This window comes from Podarcis tiliguerta (genome assembly GCF_965153285.1).
Source record: "Podarcis tiliguerta genome assembly, chromosome: 13".
Classification (NCBI taxonomy): Eukaryota; Metazoa; Chordata; class Lepidosauria; order Squamata; family Lacertidae; genus Podarcis; species Podarcis tiliguerta.
This window is the reverse complement of record NC_139546.1, coordinates 35,901,206-35,914,374: the sequence shown is the minus strand read 5'-3', so window position 1 is coordinate 35,914,374 and position 13,169 is coordinate 35,901,206. Positions and strand designations below refer to the sequence as shown.

General features: G+C 45.2%; 2 protein-coding genes across 10 annotated transcripts in view; one reads left to right on the top strand and one right to left on the bottom strand.

Moving 5' to 3' along the window:
- The window catches only part of KDELR1 (KDEL endoplasmic reticulum protein retention receptor 1), a 127,929-nt gene that overhangs the window by 66,478 nt on the left and 48,282 nt on the right, over positions 1–13,169 (top strand). The gene's annotated exons all lie outside the window — the stretch shown is intronic.
- The window catches only part of GRIN2D (glutamate ionotropic receptor NMDA type subunit 2D), a 61,444-nt gene that overhangs the window by 20,379 nt on the left and 27,896 nt on the right, over positions 1–13,169 (bottom strand). For all 3 annotated transcript variants that reach the window (XM_083411566.1, XM_083411565.1, XM_083411567.1), the window contains 8 exons: positions 11,323–11,744; positions 10,124–10,716; positions 8,338–8,452; positions 6,450–6,646; positions 5,814–5,967; positions 5,225–5,378; positions 4,130–4,255; positions 3,743–3,972 (listed from right to left, as the gene is read on the bottom strand). In XM_083411566.1, the coding sequence (XP_083267692.1) occupies positions 3,743–3,972; positions 4,130–4,255; positions 5,225–5,378; positions 5,814–5,967; positions 6,450–6,646; positions 8,338–8,452; positions 10,124–10,716; positions 11,323–11,721 (1,968 nt within the window). In that variant the 5' untranslated portion in view covers positions 11,722–11,744. The remainder of the gene's footprint in view (positions 1–3,742; positions 3,973–4,129; positions 4,256–5,224; positions 5,379–5,813; positions 5,968–6,449; positions 6,647–8,337; positions 8,453–10,123; positions 10,717–11,322; positions 11,745–13,169) is intronic.

Below are 13,169 nucleotides of genomic sequence, written 5' to 3'. Positions count from 1 at the left end.
TTCCTGTTTGCCTGTTATGGTAATATAAGGGGAGAAATACAGAGGATGGGGGCGACTGCAGTGGATATGCAGTACTCTGCATGAGTTGAGCAACATAGCCTCTGCTCCCTATACTAAGTAAAATTCCTGGTAATTTTTTTATTTTTGGTGGGGAGGGGGCTCAGAAGTGCATAGGATGTGATGGAAAAAAGGGAATAGTGTAGCTCTTCTGATACTACATTGTGGCCCATAGTGAAGAGATGCTTATGACACTACAGCAACCAAAGTCAGAAAGGAGTCAGATGAGAAAAATGGAAAGGGGCAAGCAGGGCGGGGTGGAAAGAGGCCAGGAATGGACTCATAAATAGAAGACACAATGAACAGGTAATTCTGGGTACAGATGGATTCAGCAGTTGGCAGACAGGATTGTTGACAGAGAGGTGCACCGAGAGATCAGTGATACTGAAATAGACGGGGACACATTTAGAAGTATGAAGGGCAGAGGCAGCCTGCTTGTTCTATTACAAGAGTCTGCTTCAAGAAGGCTGTAGATGGAGAAAAACATCTTTGGTCTGTTTTGAGCATCACAAAATTGGCTTCACACAAGAGCTCTCTGAGCAAATTCAGTCCCTCCTTGATATTCCTGGGGCAACTGGGCCTTTCGACATGGAAATGGGAAGCAAAGAAACAGCAAAAATCAAATGCATCCCAGGTTGGGGACAAAATACAGAGTGCCAGCAATGGGTGCGGGGAGGAAGAAAGGGGGAGCGATGGTTTTCTTGCAAATGGGGATAATGGAAAGAGGCTTCTAGGTGTCTAAAGCTTAGAAGCCATTAGGCAGACAAAAGCGTCTGGGGAAAGTGAGAAAAGAAGATGGGAGATTGGTAGAGATTATCTGGAATTTGACAGAGGAATGTGTATGACAAAGCAATGGGGGAAAGAATTAATGGAAAAGAGGCAAATAGAGGTAGAAGAGAATACTGGGAAAACCACCAGGATGGAGAGGGGAGGGGAAAACACTTCTACAGCTAGAAACAAAACGAGAGTCTTGTAGCATTTTGAAGACATGTTCATTTATTGTACAGGAAGCTTTCATAGACTCAAGCCTGCTTTGTCAGATGCACAGAATGAGGCTTTCCACTTTTGATGGCTAAATGCAGTGCCTTCTCTAATGGCAAAGTCCAGAGGGGGTCGCCGTGTTAAGTGGGTTTTTGTCCAGAGAAGTTGATGCCGCAATTAATCTGTTAGTTTTTAAGGTGTCACAAGGCTTTTGGTTGTGTTTGTTGCAACTTGATAACATGGCTCCCTCTCTTGAATTTCACAAGACTAAGGCTGCATTGCTATTTAACCTGAGACTAGGGATGGGTGGCAAATATATCAGTTTTGGTTTCTCTTAGTTTCTCACTTTTCCAATCTTATGTTAGGGTTACATCAGCTGTTGTTTTTTTTAAAGACCTAGTGAAAATCTGTCACCATTTTTGTGTAAATTTCTCCTTTGATACACATTTTTATATGCAGTTTTGCCTAATATACACATTTTGGAAAACAGTTTCCCCTACTATGATGCATTTTTGTATGTTGTTTTCATTAATATATGCATTTATATGCAAATGTTACCATTGTATATACATGTTTGTACACATTACCTTACTGGAGTACTGCAATGCAAAATGTAGGTAAGTCCGAAGGACAGCTGTGTTTCAGCTCACATACTGTTTCAGAAAATGTGAAGTTTATCATTAAAGGTGAATTGAATCAAATTTCTCCCCCATCCCTACCTGGGCGTAAGGTCCAATTGAATTCAGTGGGACTTCTGAATAGATGTTACTATGGTTCTACTATAGAAACACTTTTCCTCTGCCTGGATTTTCTTCTTTTACCCTCTCCCTCAAACTGCTCCCTACTCAGTGCGAGTTGGTTAATCTGAGCTGTTTAATATTTATCTGCGATTGTGTTTCATGTTGGACGTTAATTACGCCCATTAATTACATCCCAGCTCGTTAGTTCTTAACGAAAGGGATTCAATTGGAGTGAGGCTGCCTTGCCACAGCTGGTCCGGTTTGTGTGGCCCCCTCCTTCCCCACAGCTGTGGTTGTTCGTCAGGGGCTAATTGCCAGGGGATAATCAGCCACGTTCTGGTTTATAAATACACACCATGCATGCTGGGCACCAGCAAAGTATCCCAGTGGAGGGCTGTGTGGAGCTACCAAGGGTATGAGTTCCACTGCTTAGGTCAGCCACCCTTTAATCTTGACCACATGCATGTATGCATGCACAGGCACACCGACGTATTTCCTGTTGCAGTTGTCTTAAGGGGAGTGTGATGGATCTGGCTTGATTGTGGGTATGTGTGGCTTTTCTGAAAGTAAGCATTGCCTACCAGAAGCCTATCAGCACAAGCAAGTGTAACATTTTAAAATTAAACAGCAATTAGGGCTGAAGGTAAGAGCTAGAATCTGTTCTCAGTGCCACCGTTAGTTTCTAAAAATGATAAGTGTGCCATGAGTGCATCAACGTGAATAGCTCTCCTGCTCTGCAGGTGGGTAATCTACAAGGCTCTGCTAGCACTTTTTCCAGAGGAAGAGCTATAGATTAGTGGCGGTGAGCTCATGCTAGATAATGTGAACTGTAATACGAATGCACAGACTTGGTATGTGGGTTTCAGCCAGATCCTTACTAAGAGCTCCCTAGGATTCAGAGGCTTTTCAGTGGCAGGTCTGGTACTTTGGAGTAGGAGACAAAGATGTGCAATTGCCTGACTGCCTGTCTGTCTGATCTTCTGGCTTTGCCTTTGTTCTGGGCAGTTTCACCTTCACTGACATTTCCCCAACAGCACTATTGGCACCAAAGGCAAAACTTTCCACTTGCTGAGTTTGCAGTGGTCACAGCCAGGTAGCTCCTCCCCAAGCAATTTAAAATAAACCTTGCAAAACCTGAGGTGCTCAGTCAAAAAAGAATGCCCTTGCAAGACTATGCAAGTGAAGTCAAGACAGCTGAGATCTAAGGCACTGAAGGAGACATTGTAGGACCATGGCTTCTAAAAGTGATTTGATGGAAATGTGTACAGCAAATAACAGAGACTCAATTTTACTCTTTTGTGTTAAAGTGTAGCAAAAGTACACATCTTTTTGATTTTAGGGTTGTTTGGTTTTGGTTTAACATGTGGCCATGATTATACACACATCTCACGGTTTTCCTTGCATCCCTTTCATCATTTTTCAAACACTGGGGAAGCAGTGGTGGTCACTTAATTTTTTTATATTAATGGAAATGGGGATATGTTTAATCTGGTCTGAAGGAAAACATTGTGCCTGGCATGTTGTTTTTGGTGGTGGAAAAGAAAATGAAAGGGGAAATAAAATGAGAGCTGTGGCGAAGGAATGAATGGGGAATTTTGTCTGGTAGGGAGAGATATGATGGATGGGAGGGAGGGAGTGGAACTTATTATTATCATTATCATTAATTAAAATTGTATAACACCCTTCATCCAAAGATCACAGGGCAGTTCACAACATAAACATACAAAATGAGAACACAAAATACATAATAAAACAAAAACAGACCAACCAATAACGCTCCCCCAACATTTAAAAGGCTATAGAATGTTTAATCAGCCCAAGGCCTGGTTATAAAGAAACGTTTTCACCTGGCACCTAAAGATATGTAATGAAGGTGCCAGGCGAGCCTCCCTGGGGAGAGAATTCCACAAATTGGGTACTATGCCTCTGTTTCCCCCCCTCTGGGAGCCCTCCCTTCTTCTCACCTTCTGGTCGCTGAGCCCAGACACCGTGTCTACATATTCCTCCTGTATCATAAAGGCGGCCAGATTGGCGGTGTAGCTGGCAAGGAAGATGACGGCGAAGAAGGCCCAGATCAGCACCATGATCTTGCTGGTGGTGCCCCTGGGGTTCTCCACAGGCACAGAGTTGTTGAACACCAAAGCCCAGAGCAGCCAGATGGATTTCCCAATGGTGAACTTGGAGCCTCCAGTGCCTACCAGGCAGGATGGGATGGGGGAATATGAATCAGAGTTTGAACTTTGCCGTAGAGGCTGGAGCGCAACAGGCTGCACATGCTTGCCGCCCTTCCTTATCTCCATAGGTACCCCAGTTTCAGACACATGCCCCTCCCTTATCCTTGGTGCACTCACGTTTACTGGCGCTGAGGCTGCGATTATAGCCTACTGGGCTGAAATATTCAAAGATGAAGACGGTCACCGCAACGACAGTCAGGCACATGACAAACATCATCACCCAGACAGCAGGGCTGTAGGGCTCTGCAGGAAGAGAAACATGGACCACAATGGTGGTATGCCCGAGACAGCTAGGCTCTAGTGGGTGAAAGCAGGGCTTCTGAACCTTTGGCATAAAAGAGGCACCCTAAATCACGAGTAACACTTTTAAAAATGGTATAATTTAAGGCCGCCTCTTTAAATTGGCTTTTCCTGAGGAGCTGTGCGAGTTGTGGTCATGTGGAGACTCTGAGATAGTCTGTCAGAATTGATTTAAGAGTATGATGCAGATGAACCCCAAAGCAGGGGGGAAAAAATTGGATCTACCATTATCACCATCCTTGAGGGAATAGTGGCTTTGGGAGGGTGCTACACAAGTCCCTCCATGGCAAAAAAATAAAGCTATTATTTTGATCTGAAAGATCAAAATGTCTTCCTTGAAAAATGCACATTTGTTAATGTGAGTCTATTTGGGTGAAATTGTCTTTTCCCAGGATTTGGAAAAACCTGTCTGCTGGTACTTCCACTGTGATCCTAAGTACTGTGTTAACTGCAGTTATGTAACTCCTATTGGTACATATTGGCAGCTGCCCACTTGATACCCACAAATGGGCAAGTTTTCTTTTCTCTCTCTCTTTCTCTGCTTATGGCTTTTCTCAGGCCATTTTCCTTCAGCCCAAGGACATTTTGTATGTCCATTTTAACAATTGTTTTAAACATTTTCCTATTTTATCTATACCCCACCTTTCCAGCATACGTGGTGGGTTAAAAATGCTAAAATAAAGATAACAATAAAAAATTCAAAACTCTACCTCAGCAATAAAGCAGGTCCTTAGTGGATTGGGTGCACAACTACATTAGATCCAATAGATGACAGGATGGGGGAAGATTAGGACTTCTCTACTATAACGAACCCTACTTTGAAACCAGACTACCTGGAAGACTCCTTCCACATCTCATGCCAACTCTCCCCCCTGCTTTTCACTTTGACCCATCCCAGGGCTGGGTATTCACCTAGGAAGGCAGAAGGTGAAACAGTTCCATTGCTACGAGACACCATCACACTGATTCCTGTCTCGACAAAGGGCACAGAAAAATCTATGACTTCAGCTCTCTCCGCATTGATGGTCAGGGATCCAATCGCCATGTCAGCTCGCTTGTAATACACCTGAGAGACACACACAGAGAGAGATGGATAAAGTACAAATAGCCAGCAATCCTGGGTTTTCTGGAAAGGAAGGGGAGGGTCCAGCATTTCTGAGTAAACAGTGTAACCCACCCTGAGCCCTGGAGACAGGATGTAAAATTCTGTTTGCCTATCAGATCCAGGAATGGGCAGAGCCATATTGCCTAGGGCAACCCTCCCATAACCTTTGAAGCAGATTCACCCTACTATTTATGTCAGTGCACTATTCAATAGTCCTCTACTTCAAGGATACAATCCAAACAGCCTGGGTCCTCTCAAGTGGAGTTGAGAGTCACACATGTGTGGGTGGAAAAGCAGAATTCCTGAGTTCTTTTAAGAGGAACAAAATGCAGAGAGTTCTAAGAATTTGTGCGTGAGTTCAGACCACCCAGTTCCTTGGGGAGGGGATGGAGTTACCTCTCCAATCATGCCGTTCCACATGCCGTTGACTATCTTGCCATGCTTGCCATTGGTGACAAGATAGAGATCGTAGGTGAAACCCAGAGTCTTAGCCAGACGCTTCAGGATGTCGATACAAAATCCTTTGCAGCAGCTCTTTACCATTTGATGGCTGTGAACAGCACAAGGAGGGGGGGAAAAGAACTCAGCAAGTGGTTTAGGAGCACTGTGGAAGGTAAACACAGAGCCAGCATGACATAGTGATTATAGTGCACTAGGTCTGCGGTGGCTGACAGGGTTCAAATCCCATGTCAGCCATGAAACTCACTGGCTGAATTTAGGCCATTCACTAACCTACCCTCACAGCAAAGCTGTGAAAGAAAGAAAGAAAGAAAGAAAGAAAGAAAGAAAGAAAGAAAGAAAGAAAGAAAGAAAACCATGTGTGCCACTTTGAGATCCTTGGAGGAATGGGGCAATATTAATGGGTTAAGTAATAAATAAGCAAGAATGGGATTGATAGGTGCTTGGATGGGTGTCCACTGGGAGGCCTACACAAGCCACTCTGAACTTTCCTGAGGAAGAGAAAGATTTAAATGTAAAATTGATAACACTGAACTCAACTGTGGTAAACTTGGCCAGTGTCTCACGGAATACCTGTTGGTATGGTTGAGTGGGTGGCGGCAGGGAACTGAATCACGAATGCAGGTCTTTGTGGCTGGATCAATGTTGTCGACAATAACGAAGGGCCTTTCCTCCAGTGTTGCCACCATGAGGTGCTTGTTGTCATCCACAGGTTGCAGGAATTTTCTGTAGCGTGACATGCTCAGGATTCTGCGCTCCCACCTTCCCACCTGCCTCCCGAGGCATAGAGAAGAGGTTAGATACACCCCAAACCTTTCTCCAGACTCTTGCCAGCCCACCAGTGTTGGTCCCAAATTTATGCCGTATTCAAGAAACTCAGTTTTGAAAGCCCCCTCCCACAACTAACGTCTCCAGGATTGCACCAACTTCTGAATCTTCACATCAGACATACTGTACATGCAAACATACATACATATTTTAATTTGTATGCCACTTCAAACCATGCTTAAGGTGGCTTACTACATGAAAGAAATACAAACTCTTGTCTTAAAAATCACATCCTCCATTCACATTATTCCTCTGCTTCCAACATCCATTGAGGACATCCATGACCAGCATGGAGTCAGGATATTGGGTAGCCAATACCATATCTCAGATGATCTTGCCTATATTTTGTTTATTTGATATTTATATCCCATCTTTCTCCCAAGTTGGAATACAAGGCGGCTTACAACATTTAAAAAACATCAGTGATAAAATACAGAGTGATAAAAACAAACTACAGTGGTGCCTTGCAAGACGAAATTAATTCATTCTGCGAGTTTTTTCGTCTTGTGAATTTTTTCGTCTTGTGAAGCACCACTGTGTATTGACGGTTTCCCATAGGAATGCATTGGCGGTTTTAAAAAAAAGGTGCAAGACGTTTCGTCTTGCAAAGCAAGCCCATAGGGAAATCCATCTTGCGAAGCAACTCAGAAAACAAAAAACTCTTTCGTCTTGCGAGTTTTTCGTCTTCTGAGGCATTCGTCTTGCGAGGTACCACTGTAGTTAAAATTAGTTAAAAACTAGGACATATTTTGATAGGCTAGGGAGGTATTGCTTCACTGGGAAAATCAGTGAAGCTGGCGAGCACAAGACAGGGCTTTTTTGGTGGTGGCCCACAGCTGTGGAACTCGCTTTCCAAATGGCTTACACCTTGTTCAGGCATTTAAGGAAGCCCTCTAGACCTTTTCCTTGACTACGACCCTAAACTAAGGCTTTGAATGACTTAACTAGAGCAGCTTTCTTTAGTAGCATCATGTGCCCACATAGCTATTGTTTCTGTATCATTTCTTTTGATGTTCTTACTTTGGGAGGACATGTGTAAAATATGCAACTTATAAATACTTTTAATTAAACAAAATTAGCCAAATAGATACCTTGTGTGAGGACTCGGTGGATGGGCTTTGCTCACAGCTATGGGCTCAGCAATTGCCAAAATGAGATTCAGGAATGAATCCACCACCCCTGCCAGACTGGTTGCCTTTCCCTGTAGGGTTTGGCTTGATGTGTAAGAAATTTACATTACTTTGCTCCTCTGGCTGCTTTTTTGTTGGGCACTTGCGATCTCTGATTGTTTCATGGTGCCATCAGGACTGTGAGAGGCTTTCTGTGGGGTGCTGGCATGTGAACGGCTGTGCCTTATAGCAGGGGCTTGAGACTCAGCGCCCTCTCAGCTCTTTCTGTTTATAGCCCTTGGACAGTTCTCCAAACACACTCCATCTCCTGAATTCACAGTTGCCCCATAATTACCCCATGATAACAGTCCACCTTCTCCAAACATCAACCTTGCCACAATTCCACCAACTCACATGGACTCCGGATTACGACCTGTCCAAACTTTTTTTTACCCCCTCCCCTTGACTCATCAACCTTCCTCCCCAACCCAACCACCTTCCCCCCAAACCTCCCTCAAACTCACCACCTCCCAGGTTCGGTTTTTGCTGAGGGAGATCACAGCCAAGGATGGATTGATGAGGTACCCATCCTCATTAAAGGAGAAATCCTTTTCACCCCAGGTAACATTCATGAAGTACCTGCGAAGAGGCATGATGGAAGCTCTTCAGTGTCAGTCTAGAGCCCACTTTCCACATGCTGCCATCGCAGCTTCACTCCCCCTCATTTTGCCATCCCCCTCAAGCCTGACCCACAGGGCACTGGTCTAGTATTTTGGATGCAGCTGTGGATCAGGACTTGGAAATCGAGAAGGGAAAAGCCCTTTTGGAATCAGGCCCATTTTGAAAGGGGAGGCAGGGTACTGAGTGAGGATGGATGGTGTGCAAAGGTGGGTAAATATGGATGAGGTGCGGGGTGTAACTGGCTATATGGGGAGGTGGTAGGAAGGGATGGTATGCAAATAGTGGGAAGCAGAGCTAGTGAAAGAGCTGGATGCAGGCCAGATTAAAGATATGCTGGAAGCCCATGCTATGTCAAGTTTAAAAGGCCCCATAATACTGTGTATTATTCTAACAGAAAGGACGATGAAAATAAAAGTAATAAACTTTTATATTTGCATATATAACCCGTACATAGGCAAGGTTACAACTTAAAACTAATCATCTATCTTGCAATAAGCCTATTTGCATATGAAATTTATTTAAATGAAAAGACCTTCTGATTTCTGACTTAGCAAGAGTGGTCTCTCACACACACTGTTTAGCCCTTTCTAAATGGAAGAGCCAAACAACATGTGTTGTGTGTGTTGTGCTTGGGACATACAATTAAAACCATTTATGGGGTTTTTTAAAGGCAGAGTCATTGAAATTGGGGGGTTATATTTGGAGACCCTCATAATGCGAGGCCCTAAACTGGACCTTAACTGTAGATTAACCAGTGTGGTATAACGGTTAGAGTGCTGAACTGTGACCCAAGAGACGAAGGTTCAAATCCCCACTCAGCCATGAAGTTCACTGGTGACCTTGGGCCAATCCTTGGAATATAAAGGTGGTATATAAATGTAATGAAATAGATATGTAGCTTTTGTGTAAATCCAGCACTGGCTGGATGTTGGTGCATAGGGTGAGTGGATATATAGGGATTCATGAAGACAGAGGCTCTTACTTGAGAGTAAGGAAGAGGTGTCCTTGCAGAACTGTGGGGTGTGCAGATGCTCACTGCATAGGGGAGGATTTCCCTTTTCCCAGTGACAGCAGTGCTGCTGGGTCTTCAGTGACCAGGTTATGCCCTCCCCACCTGACTCAGGTTTTTCTACAGCTAGTGGGTTGGCTAACACTCTTCCCAGATTCAATCGTTGTGCTCCTTTTCCCAGGAAGGGACGTAGGAATCCAGCTTCCTCATCTGGAGCAGCCATATCCTGGGAGAAGTACCTGCCTCCTCCTGCCTTTGTCATCCCGCCCGCCCCGGTCTCAGCCCCCTGCCATGTCACCCCCCTGTTCCCTCTCCTCCTCATACTCAGCCTGGCATTCCACTCTTGCACCCAGTGGCGCATAAGGACTCATGAGAAATGGAGATAAGGAAGCAAGGCGAAAGTCAAAATGGCTGAAATGGATGTGAAGAGGAACAAGTTAGGAATGTAGGAAGCATGCTTTGAGGAACAGATTTGCAAATGAAGAAAGGAATGGGAGGCGAGGAGGGTATGGCGATAAGTTAGATCTGCTATACATCCCTTGTGGACAACAGCACTTTCTTTTGCTCTTGATTCCACCCCCCTTCCAGGCAAAATCCCCCCAGCCTCTTTCCCTGCTGACCGATGCAGGTTCTCGTTGATCTGGGTGAGATTGGGTGCCCGGCAATCATTGTTGAATTTTGGAACTGAGCCGTAGACTTGGAATAGGGCCTCTGCCCCCTTGGCAATGATGGCTACACCATTTTGAACCCTGTGGTAGAGATCATCTTTCCATCCTGCTGAAAGCACCATGAAGAGACCCTCGGGCAGTTCCTCCGGCATGTACTCAGTTCTACCAAAGTTGGCACCTGCCATGAACCAGATATACCCGGGGCCTGTGAGCTTCACTTCACGGGCTGCACGGAAGATGCTTTCTGCTTCTTCACGGGAGCAGTAGAGAAGGCAGATGCGGGCATTTATTTCCCGGAGCTGGCGTTTGAGGCGGGCCCCGTCTGGGTCATCAGTGAGATTAAGGGTCACAGTGCTGCGGCGCTCCCAACCAATGAAACTGCTGTCAGTCAGGACCTCAATGTAATCTACAAAGTCTTCATAGCCGGGAAACAGTGTCGTGATGACAGCAAATGCCGTCCAATCGTACTGTTCCAGGACCTCAAACATCACTTGCAATTGCTGTTTGGTCGAGGAACCTAATTGTAGAAAGGTTGATCCTTTCTCCTGGATTTAGGAGGGAGCAAAAGACACAAGGGTGATAAGTGCTACCTATTTGCCATCCCATTATAGGTCTACTTTCTGATTTCTACCTCTCTCCTGTCATGGGAGAGCTTTCAGAATAGTTTTATTTGGGGAATAAGGGTTGGCTTTTAGTTCCAGCAAAACATTTTCCACCTCTGTACACCATACAAATAATTCCAAAAGTGCTTGCATGCAGAAAATCATTATGCTGAAATTGTCCTCCTCTCTGAACTGCTGATGCCCATCTAACCTTGAAAAAGGGGTCATAGTATGAGCTTGTGTGACATATCTATTGTTATCTTCAGCCCTCCCAGTGTCCCTACACCAAAGCCCCTCAATTAAGTGCCTGCCTTGCACTTAATGGAAAAAAAATATTGATCAAAGTATCCAAAATTCTGCACTAAGATAAAGGCAAGTTCTGCACTATCTGTATGCAAATTAAGCAGATTAGCATCAGTGAGTAAATGTCTGTAATAGATTCAGGTTGTATAATTTTATGAAGTGCAGAATTTAAAATAGTTATACATAATCTGGGCAGAGAAAAACACAGGATATTAGAGTGAACATAGACAGAATAAATCACTTTACCTTGGGTGTAAGAACAATGGCTGATCCTCCGTTGATGCCAATGATGGGAACAGAGGTCTGTGCTGAGATGAAGTCCAGGATCTGGGCCACAGCCTCTGTACGTGTATCATCCTCAAAAACCACACCATGGATGTGCAGGGAGGAGAGAACGTCACAGAGCCGCACAATGAGGCTGCGCGGGTTCGTGTCATTCAGAACCACAGGGATGGGGTTGATCTCCATTGAGAAGTTGCGGAAGTCCTCGGGCGAGAACCGGGCACTCTCTTGCGTGTAGGTGGAGCCACTGAAAATGATGGGGATGTTGATGGTCCGCCGCCGCAGGTCCAAGAAGGGGCTGGCACAGGCCAGAGCCATAACAAAGAGCATCCTAGCAGCGGGGGTGCCCGGGGGCAGGCTCATCTCGCAGGGCCTCTACGTTCCCCCTGGAAGTGGTTGGGAGAGGAAGGAAAGAACAGGCAATGAGAAAGGGAGACTTAAAAAGGGAATCAGGTGATGAGCCACTTTGGTGGCAGGGCAGAGGGAGTAGCATAGAATCAAGCCTGCCTCCCCAGTTGGCCTGAAATCAAACTAAGCTGTTGCTCACCTGTGTGTAAACATGCTCACCAGTGCACAAATACACTCACGCTGCTTCTTCCTGCCACCCCATGCACCTTGCTGCATGAATTAGCTCAGGGTTAGGAGGAGAAGGAAAGCAAGAAGCCGTTGGATTTGTAGAAGGAAACCATTCTCTCTCCTGCCTGCATATTTCCCACGTTCTCATCCTCTCAAGATCAGAGCTTGTGGAGCAACTATAGGTGAGCAAATGGCTCACCTCAGGGGGCTGCATATGGTGTCTGGGTTGCTAGTTGCTAACCCTCTGTGCTGCACTGTTTTGACAGAGCTCCTGTCAACCAGTGGGAAGGCCCATCTGCTGCTTTTTGGATGCCAATGGTTTAGGTTTTGGCAGCCAGAGCTCTGCCTGAGCTGCAGGTCATTGGAGTTGATCTTTGGAGGAGAGGGCAGAACAACATCTTTGTACAGGTATGCCTTAGAATTATCACGGCATGTGCCACAATACATGCTTCTTTCATTAGCTGTGCGAAGTTGACCAAGAAAGTTACAGGTTAGATTAAAGACATCCCCACGGTATGAAACCCCTGGAAGCCTCTGAATGGGAAGGCTGATCACCTCAAGAGAAAGTCACAACCCTAAGCAGGAGCTTACCTCTTCCACGGCAAATCACATAAGCACCACCTACATCTTCCCTGCTTGCTGTTATGGCCTCACAACCTAAACAAGGACTTTGAATAACAGACCATCTTCTACACATTCCTGCCTTTCAATACCTCACTTTTCTCCAGCGTATTCAACACCTGCCCAATTCAGATACATCCCCTGTGACAACATAAACATATCAGCAATACCCTTTCCTTCCATTATTACATTTACTGAGTTTTGGCAGTGCTGTGAGTTGGGAGGGTCCCACAGGTCATTGGAGGGCAACATTTTAACCCCTGGAAGAGACATATTGGGGTCTTGAAGAGGAAGAGTTGAGGCTCTGGTGAGGGTCAAGGAAAACAGGAACGACTTGGCAAAGTCACACATCTTTGTCATTCAAGCATTTGGACAGAGATTCATAGGATGCGCATTATCTCAGAAAACTAATGTCTTTAATCTTTTCATCCATTAATCAGTCAATGCTCTCCGCCCTCTTCATTTCATACGTAGGCTGAGACCCTATCTGCCTGCGGACTGTCTTGCCAGAGTGGTGCATGCTCTGGTTATCTCCCGCTTGGACTACTGCAATGCGCTCTACGTGGGGCTACCTTTGAAGGTGACTCGGAAACTACAACTAATCCAGAATGCGG